General features: G+C 39.5%; 1 protein-coding gene across 1 annotated transcript; it reads right to left on the reverse strand.

The window, feature by feature from the left end:
* Positions 1–14,268: 14,268 nt before the first annotated feature.
* LOC5516211 (uromodulin) lies at positions 14,269–14,703 on the reverse strand. The gene has a single exon (XM_001636242.3). The coding sequence runs from the start codon at positions 14,701–14,703 to the stop codon at positions 14,269–14,271; it is 435 nt and encodes a 144-aa protein (XP_001636292.3).
* Positions 14,704–16,234: the final 1,531 nt, after the last annotated feature.

Raw genomic sequence — 16,234 nt, forward strand, 5'->3', positions numbered from 1 at the left:
CGATAAAAAGATAGAAGTAAAGTGGTCAAGTTCATGAGGAGTTTTCATATCTCTGAGAGCCCTTCAGTTATCTGGCCATTGAGGTGTGGAAGTTCATAGAAGGCATATTTTCTACCGCTACTAAATGCTACGGCAAAAATGGCAAAAATATATCGCTGCTAATTGTGTAAATGCGATTACCAATTGTAAATGACAAATGTGCATTTAGGCCTATGCGTTATTATTATCAAAAAATATAATAAATAACAACCATTAAGGAATTACTGAGTTGCGACAGGGAGGGGAGCTGCACTGCAACCTCTCCCTCCTTAAACACCAAGAAAAAAAAAATCACGGAATGACAGAAATCAGTAAGTATGTAAAGATACAGGGGAGGTTTGCTTTTAATTCTAAGGCTTTTGTTGCTTGAATGCATGCCCCAAGCCCCACCAAAAGTTATCAACACCATCGCCAATCGTCAGAGTTTCATGCCTAATCCACACGTAAACGGAATCGAATGAATCCGGGTACGGCTATCGTCCACACGTATACGACGATTACGCTGGCGAATCCGCAACTTTTTGAATCCGCAAACGAAAGCGGAACGAAACAAATACGCTACGATTCCGTATACGTGTGGACGATCGAATCCGAAACTTTTCGATTTCGAAATCCGTGTGGACGGTTGAATCCGTAACTTTTCGATTACGATGACGTCAAAATCGTACCCAGTCTCTAACCGTATAATAAAACAAGATGGCGTCGTAACGTGTAAAGCTAGAGCGTTACGGAATCGCCGTATACATGTGGATGGGCGATTACGGTACGATTACGCTACGTGTAGACGGGAAATCAGAGTCCCCCCCCCCCAAACCGCGAGGACCTTGCTGACATCGTCGCTGTATTAGAATGGGAACCACTCTCTGTACTTTATTCTTTAGGACTCTATGGAGACTTTCCCCATGAGGTTATCATTATCGAATCATTACTCTTTATTGAACCACAAGGTTATCATGGTGATAAGAAGGATGATAAAAAAAAACACGAGATAGACGATGCTTAGAGCCCCAGAGCTAACATTATCCTGATGACAATAGCGTGTAATACGACAAGAAGAGACCAGTTTGACAACCTTGTCCCATGCAGCTGGCTATCATAACGATAAGGTGATAAAAAGATGCAGAATAGAATAGACCAGCACAACTCTCTTAAAAATGCAAAGAATGATGAGAGCTTACACAAAATAAACCCCTAGTATTTTAGTACTCTCCTGTCAGAGCTAAGGAGTGAGAAAGAGCCATGATTTAAATGCATTTTAGATGCCGTTGTTCAAAGACAAAGAGAAAGCAGAAGCTTGATGGTACTTAGCCTCCTCCGCAGGCGTCTGTGAACGTTAGAAACCGAGATTCGGGACTCCTGTGGTCGACAAATTCCTTTGTTGGCTATCTATCTATCTATCTGTCTGTCTGTCTGTCTGTCTGTCTGTCTGTCTGTCTGTCTGTCTGTCTGTCTGTCTGTCTGTCTGTCTGTCTACTGCATGAATCCCGAGCGACTGTGTTTCTTTTCTGCTTCTTTCTGGGCAGGAAGGGGCTAGAAAGTACTGTAGTTTCTTTAATTGGACGAACCGTCGGTTATCGATTGGGAAATGATAAGTGGAAAATCATAATAAACACGCTATCTTATCTAACAAATCTACGCAGGAAATTTGTTTAAGAAGCTAAATTTTCTTAAAGAATATACAATTTGTTTTGATTTGTTATCATTTTCTAGTGGGTAAAGCAATTCTTTTTACTTACACCAATAAGCAGAAAATAATTTTTGTGTGCTGACTATGTATTCACGTTGTTTTTTTCCCTTTCTTATTGTAATCTACAAAATAATTACATAAATACATAAAATATACAAACATAAGTAAGATTCGAAAAATAAAGGAAAAAACACTTACAATGTAATGTTATACTACCTAATTACACTACATACACTGATCTGCCTTTTCCTTTCTTTGCTCTTTTTTTTCCTTACCTTATTTTTGTATTTGTTGTTTTATTGAATTTTAATTTTTTTTCTCTTCGTTATTTCTTTTCCTTTTTCTCCTCTTTTTTCTCTTCTTTTGTTTTTCTTCTTCTTAATCCTTCTCTTTCGTTGTTTTTTTCTTCGTCTTTTTTATTTTTTTCATTTATTTATTTATTTATTTTTTCATTGCTTTTTTTTCTTTTTTTTTTTTTTTATTATTCTGAAGTGAATACCATTTGAAAAGCTAAAGAAAAGAAGAAGGAAACACAACAACACCGACAGAAAATACACTCACAAAGAAAAGACAAGCGGCACAAAAACGGCGATAGGAGATAAAAAGCGACTTAGTAAATCATAACAGTATCGACATTAGAGCATCCTATTTCTTAAAGTGGTAAGAAAGTTGATGTTTTTGCTAAGCTATGGCGCTTTTCTATATTGTAAATATACTTTACATTTTTCCAGAAGAAACTAATGTTTACATCTGGTTTTATATTTTTAAGACGGCAAAAAATATATAAAACGCTTGCCAATTAATATAATCATATTGGTTAGGATTTGATTGCCATTTTCCTTAAAAAAAAAAACCAATTGTATATCTGGTTCCGATTAACGCTATTGTAGGCAAAAAATTTGGTGTACAGGCGCCTACGGGGGTGAGTAAAATCAGGGGCGGATCCAGAAGTTTAAAAAAGGGGGGGCCGAAGCAAACGTTTCACGAAAGGGGTTGGACTTATTGTTCTTCCGTATATTTCCTTATATTTCTCGTATTTTTAAGTCAAATTTCTGAAAATAAGGGCCCCCCCGACCCCCCCCCCTAGATCCGCCCCTGAAAATATGATTAGGAAAACCATAATTATAAGTCAACCAAAGGATGAGAAAAGATAACACTACTATGCTAAAACAACTTTTAAACAGGATTAGGACAAAGCAATGTTTTAGAGTAGCGAATAGAGGAGATTTTTCATCACCTGACAAATTCTAAACAGTATTTATACCGTTCCTTTCTCTAGACATAACTCAAGGATACATAATCCCTAAAGGATAAAAAAAAAGCTTTCACACAAATGTCATACGAGAATCAACCTTTGGCTTTAAAATCTCATAGAGATAAGATAACGTCAAATAAAGATTTGCATTGAGTTAGAATGTCACTCACATATGGGCGGGACCCAGCAAATAAAAACCAATAGCTCATCTTGGGCTGTTTATTTGGGCGCAGCGAACCGCTACATGATGATGTGGTTAGGTGCGGCTGTGTCTGTCGTGGTTTTGTTGTCGAGTTTCTGCGTGACTCGCGGGCAATCAGGTAACAAAGCCCTATTTTTACAATCGTGTTTTTAATAAGATTTCATCGCTTACATGATACGGTGCGTTTTCGAATTTATTCCTTTAGTTTCAATTCTATGGACTTTAACGAGACTTTTAAGCCCTTCCTTCAGCCAGCTTAGCATCACAAATTTTATCAACAACACGGTGACGCCAGCGCGTGGCCTTGATTTTGATTGGGTGCTCGTTTTCAAACATTTCCGATTCCGAAGACGGAGAAGCTCTCCGAAATGGTACTAATTCAGCTTTATGGATATTTATTTTTATGCGGGTAAGGGTTGCGTGAGGTTCCCGTTAAAACTCTTTACATCGCCAAAACTCCTCTGTCTTTTTGCGGAGGTCTTTTCCTCTGTCTATGTTTTTTTCTCAAAACCTGTCGGTCATGTTTTATTCTGTTTTGTGATTTTTAAAAGAATGATAATGTACGCAATGCTATCTAATATACGATTTAATCAAATTAAATGACAACACTTGTTGCTTATAATTTAGAGTGTAGCAACTATGTGACTCTCAACACTATCGACCGCTCGCAAAACTCACATCACAACAATAACTACCATTGTGACAACGGTCTTAGCGGATGGTACCGCATCTCCGGTGACGCAGGGTACCGCATGCCGACATCGTGTGTGTCATATTATTACAGTGGTACAAGTGCCCCGGGCTGGTTGAACGGCGCGCACCCTTCTGTCGCTGATGGAGTCGTCACCAGGACAGTTTGTTACAGCTGGATGAGTAGCTGTTGCGACTTTAGCAACAACATCCGCGTGAGGAACTGCGGCGAGTTCTACGTGTACGAGTTAAGTGCATCGCCACAATGCCACCTTCGCTACTGCGGCAATGGAGCAGGTAACTACTTTTGCATTTCGGCCACAGGATTTGATAAATTGTAAAACCTTTAAGGAATTTTAATTCTTAAAAGAACATGGCACATCTCGTTACTTATCTTCTCCAACATCCCCGCAATTTTATTGCTGAAATTCAGAAAATAAAAGCGAAAGAATTTTATGGTGTATCTATTCAACTTTCTTATGCTCTGAAACCCCTGCAATACGGACAACTTCTTATTACGGACACCTCCTTATTACGGACACCTCCTTTTAAAGGATACCTCCTTATTACGGATACCTCCTTATTACGGATACCTTATTTCAAACACTACCTAATTACGGCATACCCTTATTACAGACAGAAAAGGTATACTTGAAAATATATAATGAAAAAGTAAATATTGTTGTTTTTAAACTGATTGGACAGGAATTTTTAATTCTATAGAAAATAAAGGAGAAAACAAACATCGATCGGCGCAAAAACTAAATTCATTAAGTAATAAGTTGTAGAGGTAAAGAGAAAAGAAAATTTTTTATATATAATATGCCCACTAGAGACACTAGCTAAACGTTTCCATAATCTTTTGTTTGGTGGAAATGAAAGGATGGCAACCACCCCATCTAGTACATTATTGGGCATGCGCGTACACAGGGGGGTGCGCAGGGTGCGCGCGCATCCCCCTTGGCGGCCAAAAAGTGGGTCATTTCTTATAATGGAATCTTCAAACACTATGCCTTTTCCATATCATACCTATGACTGCGCACCCCCCTCAGCCAATCCTGGGTACGCACCTGTTGGGCTAGTACATTATTGGCGCAAAATACCTTCCTACTGAATTCAATCAAAGCTATGTCCTTTTTCAATTTCTGGCAGTGCATGGTAAATCTACCATTAATGGGTGTGCATCTCCACACTTTGTGTGTAAGCACCCCCAAATGCCGATATGCCAATTTCGAAATACATTCATCTACGTGATTAAGCCATACCTTGATTACAGCTATTGGATTCGTTCCATTTGTTTCATTTTCATTTTAGCACAACACAAATATCTCGCTAGTGACTCCCAAACAAAGTTATGCTCTTCTTTCAATTCATGACATTGGTACTTGGTAAATCCACCATTGGTGTTTGGTAAATCCACCATTGGTACTTGGTAAATCCACCATTGGTGTTTGGTAAATCCACCATTGGTGTTTGGTAAATCCACCATTGGTGTTTGGTAAATCCACCATTGGTACTTGGTAAATCCACCATTGGTGTTTGGTAAATCCACCATTGGTACTTGGTAAATCCACCATTGGTGTTTGGCAAATCCACCATTGGTACTTGGTAAATCCATCATTGGTGTTTGGTAAATCCACCATTGGTGTTTGGTAAATCCACCATTGGTGTTTGGTAAATCCACCATTGGTGTTTCGTAAATCCACCATTGGTACTTGGTAAATCCATCATTGGTGTTTGGTAAATCCACCATTGGTGTTTGGTAAATCCACCATTGGTACTTGGTAAATCCGCCATTGGTGTTTGGTAAATCCACCATTGGTGTTTGGTAAATCCACCATTGGTGTTTGGTAAATCCACCATTGGTACTTGGTAAATCCACCATTGGTGTTTGGTAAATCCACCATTGGTACTTGGCAAATCCACCATTGGTACTTGGTAAATCCATCATTGGTGTTTGGTAAATCCACCATTGGTGTTTGGTAAATCCACTATTGGTGTTTGGTAAATCCACCATTGGTGTTTGGTAAATCCACCATTGGTACTTGGTAAATCCACCATTGGTGTTTGGTAAATCCACCATTGGTACTTGGTAAATCCACCATTGGTGTTTGGTAAATCCACCATTGGTGTTTGGTAAATCCACCATTGGTGTTTGGTAAATCCACCATTGGTACTTGGTAAATCCACCATTGGTGTTTGGTAAATCCACCATTGGTACTTGGTAAATCCACCATTGGTGTTTGGCAAATCCACCATTGGTACTTGGTAAATCCATCATTGGTGTTTGGTAAATCCACCATTGGTGTTTGGTAAATCCACCATTGGTGTTTGGTAAATCCACCATTGGTGTTTGGTAAATCCACCATTGGTACTTGGTAAATCCACCATTGGTGTTTGGTAAATCCACCATTGGTGTTTGGTAAATCCACCATTGGTACTTGGTAAATCCGCCATTGGTGTTTGGTAAATCCACCATTGGTGTTTGGTAAATCCACCATTGGTGTTTGGTAAATCCACCATTGGTACTTGGTAAATCCACCATTGGTGTTTGGTAAATCCACCATTGGTACTTGGTAAATCCACCATTGGTGTTTGGCAAATCCACCATTGGTACTTGGTAAATCCATCATTGGTGTTTGGTAAATCCACCATTGGTGTTTGGTAAATCCACCATTGGTGTTTGGTAAATCCACCATTGGTGTTTGGTAAATCCACCATTGGTACTTGGTAAATCCACCATTGGTGTTTGGTAAATCCACCATTGGTGTTTGGTAAATCCACCATTGGTACTTGGTAAATCCACCATTGGTGTTTGGTAAATCCACCATTGGTACTTGGTAAATCCACCATTGGTGTTTGGTAAATCCACCATTGGTGTTTGGTAAATCCACCATTGGTGTTTGGTAAATCCACCATTGGTGTTTGGTAAATCCACCATTGGTGTTTGGTAAATCCACCATTGGTGTTTGGTAAATCCACCATTGGTACTTGGTAAATCCACCATTAAGGGGTCTGAATCTCATACTGTATGTGTGTAAGCACCCCAAATGCCGATATACCAGTTTCGAAATACATTCAACTACGTGATTAAGCCATACCTTGATTACAGCTATCGGAGTCAGGTTCATTTCTCTTTTATTTTTCACATTAGCTATATGCCTGACAGTCGGGACAGGTCTTGGATGGACTAAACCCACGACAGTTTTCAATTTTACCAAATAACCCAGTAAATTGTCTTCCTAGTGAGTTCAAATTATTCTATATATGTTGAGAAAGGGCAAGCGAATATGAATTCAGCTTTGTTGTCGGTATTGAATGCTTTTCGTTGTCTGTGTACACTATAAAATTGTAATTTTAGTGACGCTGTTAGTGAATTTTTCAGTGTCTACCGCTCTCAACTTACAATACACGGCAAACTGTCTTCTTAGTGATGAGTTTAAAGTATTTTATATTTGTCGAGAAAGGGTAAGCGATTCTTAATTCAGCTTTGTTGTCACTAAAATAGCAATTTTATGGCGTATACAAGCAAGGAAAAACTTTCAATTCCGACAACAAAGCAGAATCGCTTGCCCTTTCTAAACAAATATATGATAATTTGAACTCACTTGGTTAACAAATTATAATATATTATAGCCACTGCGTTTATTTTTGGTGTTTGGTGCCTTGTGTCCTTGTGTTTCTTGTTAAAATTGAATAAAAAAGCTGACCTTTTATTTGACTTTGAGCATTTTTTCCCCAAAACCTGCTACAATTCCTTGTCTTTGATTTGTGTCTTGTGACCTGTGTCTTGTGTCCTGTGTCTTGTGATCTGTGTCCTGTATTCCGTGTCATGTGTCTTGTGATCTGTATCTTGTGTCCTGTGTCCCGTGTCCTGTGTCTTGTGATCTGTGTCCTGTGTCTTGGGATATGTGTCCTGTAATTCGTGTTATGTGTCTTGTAATCTGTGTCTTGTGACCTGTGTCCTGTATCCCGTGTCCCATGTCATGTGTCTTATGTCTTGTGAACTAGTCTCTTGTTTTATGCCCTGTGTCTTGTGTCCTGTTTCTTATGTCTTGTGTCCCGTGTCTTGTGTCCTGTATCTTGGGTCTTTTGTGTCTTTGTTTGCTCCTATGTTTTGTGTTTTGTGCCTTGTGTCCTGTGTCTTGTGTGTTGTGTCTTGTGACTTGTGTCTTGTGTCTTGTGTCCAGTGTCCTGTGTCTTGTGTCCTGTGTTTTGTGTTCTGTTTCTTATGTCTTGTGTCCTGTTTCTTATGTCTTGTGTTCCGTGTCTTGTGTCCTGTATCTTGGTTTTTTTGTGTCTTTGTTTGCTACTATGTTTTGTGTTTTGTGCCCTGTGTCCTGTGTGTTGTGACTTGTGTCTTGCGACTTGTGTCCTGTGATCTGTGTTTTGTGTCCTGTATTTTGTATCTTGTGTCCAGTGTCCTGTGTCTTGTGTCCTGTGTTTGTGTCTTGTGTCCTGTGACTTGTGTCCTGTGTTTTGTGTATTGTGACCTGTGTCGTGTGGGGACAACGGGTAGTGTGTATTTGTGGTATTGTGCCCCGTGTCCTGTGTCATGTGTCTTGCCGTCTTGTGTTCTGTGTTTTGTGTCCTGTGACTTGTGTCATGTGTCCTGTATCTTGTTCCCTATTTCGTGTGTCATGTGTCTTGTTTCCTATTTCATGTGTCATGTATCTTGTTTTGTATTTCGTATGTCCTGTGTCCAATTTCTTGTGTCTTGTGTCCTGTATCCTTTGTCTTGTGTCTTGTGTCCTGCGTCTTGTGTCCTATATCCCGTGTTTTGTGTCCTGTTTCTTATGTTTTGTGTACTGCCGTGTCCTGCGTCTTGTGTCCTATATCCCGTGTTTTGTGTCCTGTTTCTTATGTTTTGTGTACTGCTGTGTAATGTGTCTTGTGTCCTAGGTTTTTTTCAATGCATCCTGCGTCCTGTGTCTTGTGTATTGTGTTCGGTGTATTGTGTCCTGTGTCTTGTGATCTGTGTTCTGTATTCCGTGTCCTGTGTCTTGTGATCTGTGATCTGTGTTTTTTTGTTTAATGTCCTGTGTCCTGTGTCTTGGGATCTGTGTCTTGCAATTCGTGTTATGTGTCTTATAACCTGTGTCATGTGACCTGTGTCCTGTATCCCGTGTCCCTATGTCTCTTGTTTTATGTCCTGTGTCTTGTGTCTTGTTTCTTATACATATATAATATATATATATATATATATATATATATATATATATATATATATATATATATATATATATATATATATATATATATATATATATATATATATATATATATATATATATTCTTATTCTTACATTCGCAAATTCAAATACATATTACGTAAATGTAAGTTTCTGAATTCGCAAAAACTTGAAAACATTAAACAGAGAACTATACCTGTCTCACATCTCGAACCGGTGTATCCGACAGGACAAGAACATCTTCCACCTGACTCGTCTATCAGACACGTGCCTCCATTACGGCAGGGGCAAGTACTAGCTGTTTAAGAGAAAAAAATATTGTTTGACAAAGAATACAGGACATATGACACTGTGACCTTACATTCGAGAAACAAGACACTTCCACATGCACAAGATACTCCTACAAGTCAAAGACAAAAAGACACAGGACACAGGTCACAAGACGTAGGACACAAGACACAGGTACCCTGGCTCCCGAGCCTCGAACGTCTCTATTTAGTGGCCAACCTCGGTGGCCACTAAATAGAGAGACGTTCGAGGCTCTGGAACCAGAGTAAGACACAGGACACAAGACACAGGACACAACCCACAGGACACAAGACACAGGACACAGGACACGGGACACAAGACACAAAACAAAGACAAGGAATTGTAGCAGATTTTTGGGAAAACATCCTCAAAGTCAAATAAAAGGTCAGCTTTTTCATTCAATTTTAATTTTTTGCTGACAAATTAAAATAAAACAAGAAACACACGACATAAGACACAAAACACAGGAGCAAACAAAGACACAAAAGACCCAAGATACAGGACACAAAACACGGGACACAAGACAAAAGAAACAGGACACAAGTCACAGGACACAAGACATAAGAAACAGGACACAAGACACGGGACACATGACATAAGAAACAGGACACAAGACACAAAACACAGGCCACAAGTCACAGAACACAAGACACAAAACACAGGATATAAGTCATACGACACAAACCACGGGACACAAGACACTGGACACAGAACACAAAACACAGCAGGACACAACACATAAGAAACGGGACACAAGACACGGGATATAGGACACAAGACACAGGATACAAGACACAAGACACAAAACACAGGACACAAACACGGGACACAGAACACAAGACACAAAACACAGGACACAGGCCACAAGTCACAGGACACAAGTCATACGACACAAAACACAGGACACAAGTCATACGGCACAAAACACAGGACACAAACACGAAACACAGAAGGACACAACACATAAGAAACGGGACACAAGACACGGGATATAGGACACAAGACACATGATACAAGACACAAGACACAAGACACAAAACACAGGACACAAACACGGGACACGGGACACTGGACACAATACACAGCACACAAGTCACACGACACAGAACACAAAACAAAGGACACAAGACACAAAGCACACGACACAAACACGGGACACAGGACACTAGACACAAAACACAGGACACAAATCACAGGACACAGAACATAATACAAAGGACACAGGACACAAGACACAAAACACACGACACAAACACGGGACACAGGACACAAAACACGGGACACAAGTCACAGGACACAGAACACAATACAAAGGACACAGGACACAAAACACAGCAGGACACAACACATTGAACACACATGACATGGGACACGGGATACAGGGCAGAGATCACAAAACACAGGACACAGGTCAAAGATCACAAGACACATGACACGAAAAACAGAACACAGATCACAAGACACCGGACACAGGATACAGGACACAGGACACAGGACACAGGACACAGGACACAGGACACAAGACACGGGACACGGGACACAAAACAAAGACAAGGAATTGTAGCAGATTTGGGGGAAAACATCCTCAAAGTCAAATAAAAGGTCAGCTTTTTCATTCAATTTTAATTTTTGGCTGACAAATTTAAATAAAACAAGAAACACACGACACAAGACACAAAACACAGGAGCAAACAAATACACAAAAGACCCAAGATACAGGACACAAAACACGGGACACAAGACATAAGAAACAGGACACAAGACACGGGACACAAGACATAAGAAACAGGACACAAGACACGGGACATAAAACATAAGAAACAGGACACAAGACATAAGAAACAGGACATAAGCAGGATGCATTGACAAAAACCTAGGACACAAGACACATTACACAGCAGTACACAAAACATAAGAAACAGGACACAAAACACAGGATATAGGACACAAGACGCAGGACACGGCAGTACACAAAACATAAGAAACAGGACACAAAACACGGGATATAGGACACAAGACGCAGGACACAAAACACAAGACAAAGGATACAGGACACAAGACACAAGAAATTGGACACAAGACATACGAAATACAAAACAAGATACATGACACATGAAATAGGAAACAAGATACAGGACACATGACACAAGTCACAGGACACAAAACACAAGACGGAAAGACACAACACACAGGACACAAGCCACAAAACATAGGAGCAAACAAAGACACAAAAAACCCAAGATACAGGACACAAGAAACAGGACACAAGACACGGGACACAAGACATAAGAAACAGGACACAAGACATTCAATTTTTTTTATTCAATTTTAACAAGAAACACAGGACACAAGGCACCAAACACCAAAAATAAACGCAGTGGCTATAATATATTATAATTTGTTAACCAAGTGAGTTCAAATTATCATATATTTGTTTAGAAAGGGCAAGCGATTCTGCTTTGTTGTCGGAATTGAACGTTTTTCCTTGCTTGTATACGCCATAAAATTGCTTTTTAGTGACAACAACTGCTGCATTCAGAATCGCTTACCCTTTCTCGACAAATATAAAATACTTTGAACTCATCACTAAGAAGACAGTTTGCCGTGTATTGTAAGTTGAGAGCGGTAGACACTGAAAAATTCACTAAAAGCGTCACTAAAATTACAATTTTATAGTGTACACAGACAACGAAAAGCATTCAATACCGACAACAAAGCTGAATTCATATTCGCTTGCCCTTTCTCAACAAATATAGAATAATTTGAACTCACTAGGAAGACAATTTACTGGGTTATTTGGTAAAATTGAAAACTGTCGTGGGTTTAGTCCATCCAAGACCTCTCCCGACTGTCAGGCATATAGCTAATGTGAAAAATAAAAGAGAAATGAACCTGACTCCGATAGCTGTAATCAAGGTATGGCTTAATCACGTAGTTGAATGTATTTCGAAATTGACATATCGGCATTTGGGGGTGCTTACACACATAGTGTGGCGATGCAGACCCACTAATGGTAGATTTACCATGCACTGCCAGAAATTGAAAAAGGACATAGCTTTGATTGAATTCAGTAGCAAGATATTTTGCACAAATAATGTACTAGCCCAACAGGTGCGTACCCAGGATTGGCTGAGGGGGGTGTGCAGTCATAGGTATCACATGGGAAAACATAGTATTTAAAGATTTCTTAACAAGAAATCATCCACTTTTTGGCCGCAAAGGAGGGGGGGGGCTGCGCGCGCAACCTGTGTACGCGCATGCCCAATAATGAGATGGGATGGTCGCCATCCTTATATTTCCACCAAACAAAAGATTATGGAAACGTTAGCTTTTTTGTTTTTTGACTCTAGTGGGCATATTATATCTAAAAAATTTTAGATAGAGAATTGGTTAAAATTGCCTTCTCTCTTTACCTCTACAACTTATTATTTCGTGAATTTAGTTTTTGCGATGATCGATGTTTGTTTTCTCCTTTATTAGAATTAAAAATTCCTGTCCAATCAGTTTAAAAACAACAATATTTATTTTTTCGATATTTTCAAGTATACCTTTTCTGTCTGTAATAAGGGTATGCCGTAATTAGGTAGTGTTTGAAATAAGGTGTCCATAATAAGGAGGTGTCCGTAATAAGGAAGTATCCGTAATAAGGAGGTGTCCGTAATAAGGAGGTGTCCGTAATAAGGAGGTGTCCGTAATAAGGAGGTGTCCGTAATAAGGAGGTGTCCGTAATAAGGAAGTATCCGTAATAACGAGGTGTCCGTAATAAGGAAGTATCCGTAATAAGGAGGTGTCCGTAATAAGGAGGTGTCCGTAATAAGGAAGTATCCGTAATAACGAGGTGTCCGTAAAAAGAAAGTATCCGTAATAAGGAGATGTCCGTAATAAGGAGATGTCCGTAATAAGAAGATGTCCGTAATAAGGTGGTGTCCGTAATAAGGAGGTGTCCGTAATAACAAGGTGTCCGTAATAAGGAGATGTCCGTAATAAGGAGGTGTCCGTAATAAGAAGGTGTCCGTAATAAGGAGGTGACCGTAATAAGGAGGTGTCCGTAATAAGGAGGTGTTCGTAATAACGAGGTATCCGTAATAAGGAGGTTTTCGTAATGTATATTAAGGCCTGGCAGGGTAGTTTGCTTTTAGCATCGAATATAATTTTTTGCCTTAAACTTTGTTAACATCGCCTTAAATTCATTCTATTTGGCAAGATTATTAAAGTCGACAGACTTAACTTTTTCGTAATGTTTTCTTGCTGGTGATGACGTCACATAATAGATCACGTGACAAAATAGTTTTTTGCCTTTCCGCCGGTGGGGAAAACAGCTTGGACAAAGATGTTTACTAAATAAGTGTTGACTTTATGTGTGTCATATGATAGCGTTTTAGCATCCAGAATTTTCTCTGCCGTTAACAAGATATTAAATATTTTGTTAAGTCACGTGACCTGCTGCGAATTAAAATGTTGATTTGTGACCGAAAGGCTAAACTTTTCTTGCCGGTTAAGACATCAGTGTGCAAGACGTGTTTCACATAAAAACATGCGATGTTTTCTTTTTCATAGCGTATCCACCAGCGGAGAATTTTTTGAAATATTGATTTGCAAAAGTCACGTGATCGGCTGGATGACGTCATCACTTATTACCAATCAGCTAACATTGTCGAGTTTGATGTTTTGCCCAAAAATGGTGCATTTAAGGCAATGTTAACTCACTTTAAGGCAACTTTCAAAATTTCAACTGTTTTAGCTTAGGATCCAAGCCTTAATAAACTTGAGGGTTTCTGAGCATTAGAAAGTGGAATATAAAGCCACCCGCTAGATGATTTTCAGTGATAGGATTGTGGGGATGTTGGATGTGGAAGATTAGTAACGAGATGTGCAATTTTCTCAATTTAAGGTTTTACAATTTATCAAATTCTTTGGCCGAGATGCAGAAGTAGTTACCTGCTCCATTGCCGCAGTAGCGAAGATTGCAGCCTGGGGACGGTGCACTTAACTCGTACACGTAGAACTCGCCGCAGCTCCTCACGCGGATGTTGTTGCTATACTGACAGCAGCCACTTGTCCAGTGATAACAAACTGTCCTGGTGACAACTCCATCAGCGACTGAAGGGTGCGCGCCGTTCATCCATCCGGTGGCGGCTGTTCCACAGTAATCATACGACACACACGATGTCGGCATGCGGTACCCGGCGTCACCGGAGATGCGGTACCATCCGCTAAGGCCACTGTCACACAAGTAGTTACCGTTGTGATGTAAGTTTTGCGAGCGGTCGATAGTGTTGAGAGTCACATAGTTGCTACACTCTAAATTAAAAGCAACAAGTGTTGTCATTTTATTTGATTAAATCGTATATTAGATAGCATTGCGTACATTATTATTCTTTTAAAAATCACAAAACAGAATAAAACATGACCGACAGGTTTTGAGAAAAAAATAGAAAGAGGAAAAGACAGAGGAACCGCGAAAGACAGAGGAGTTTTGGCGATGTAAAGAGTTTTAACGGGAACCTCACGCAACCCTTACACGCATAAAAATGAATATCAGTAAAGCTGAATCAGTACCATTTCGGAGAGCTTCTCTTTCTTCGGAATCGGAGATGTTTGAAAACGAGCACCCAACCAAAATCAAGGCCACGCGCTGGCGTCATCGTGTTGTTGATAAAATTTGTGATGCTAAGCTGGCTGAAAGAAGGGCTTTTAAGGGCTTTAAAAAAGTCTCGTTAAAGTCCATAGAATTGAAACTTAAGGAATAAATTCGAAAACGCACCGTATCATGTAAGCGATGAAATCTTATTAAAAACACGATTGTAAAAATTGTGTTTTTAGGGCTTTCTTACCTGATTGCGATGTAAAGAGTTTACACGATTGTAAAAATTGTGTTTTTAGGGCTTTCTTACCTGATTGCCCGCGAGTCGCGCAGAAACTCGACAACAAAACCACGACAGACACAGCCGCACCTAACCACATTATCATGTAGCGGTATTGTTCGCTGCGCCCAAATGAACAGCCCAAGATGAGCTATTGGTTTTTATTTGCTGGGTTCCGCCCATATGTGAGTGACATTCTAACTCATTGCAAATCTTTATTTGACGCTATCTTATCTTTATGAGATTTTAAAGCCAAGGGTTGATTCTCGTATGACATTTGTGTGAAAGCTTCTTTTTATCCTTTAGGGATCCTTGAGTTATGTCTAGAGAAAGGATGATTAATAATGATGGTTTTCCTAATCTTATTTTCAGGGGCGGATCTTGGGGGGGGGGGGGGGGCGAGGGGGCCCTTATTTTTAGAAATTTGACTTAAAAATATACGAGAAATATAAGGAAATATACGAAAGAACAATAAGTCCACCCCCCTTTCTTGAAATGTTTGCTTCGGCCCCCCCTTTTTTAAACTTCTGGATCCGCCCCTGATTTTACTCACCCCCGTAGGCGCCTGTACACCCAATTTTTTGCCTACAATAGCGTGAATCGGAACCAGATATACTATTGGTTTTTTTTTAAGGAAAATGGCAATCAAATCCTAACCAATATGATTATATTAATTGGCAAGCGTTTTATATATTTTTTGCCGTCTTAAAAATATAAAACCAGATGTAAACATTAGTTTCTTCTGGAAAAATGTAAAGTATATTTACAATATAGAAAAGTGCCATAGCTTAGCAAAAACATCAACTTTCTTACCACTTTAAGAAATAGGATGCTCTAATGTCGATACTGTTATGATTTACTAACTCGCTTTTTATCTCCTATCGCCGTTTTTGTGCCGCTTGTCTTTTCTTTGTGAGTGTATTTTCTGTCGGTGTTGTTGTGTTTCCTTCTTCTTTTCTTTAGCTTTTCAAATGGTATTCACTTCAGAATAATAAA

This window comes from Nematostella vectensis, chromosome 8, assembly GCF_932526225.1.
Source record: "Nematostella vectensis chromosome 8, jaNemVect1.1, whole genome shotgun sequence".
Classification (NCBI taxonomy): domain Eukaryota; kingdom Metazoa; phylum Cnidaria; class Anthozoa; order Actiniaria; family Edwardsiidae; genus Nematostella; species Nematostella vectensis.

Excerpts from the sequence above, each read along its gene's own strand:
- LOC5516211 (XM_001636242.3), bottom strand. The coding sequence starts at position 14,703 with ATGACAACACTTGTTGCTTTTAATTTAGAGTGTAGCAACTATGTGACT.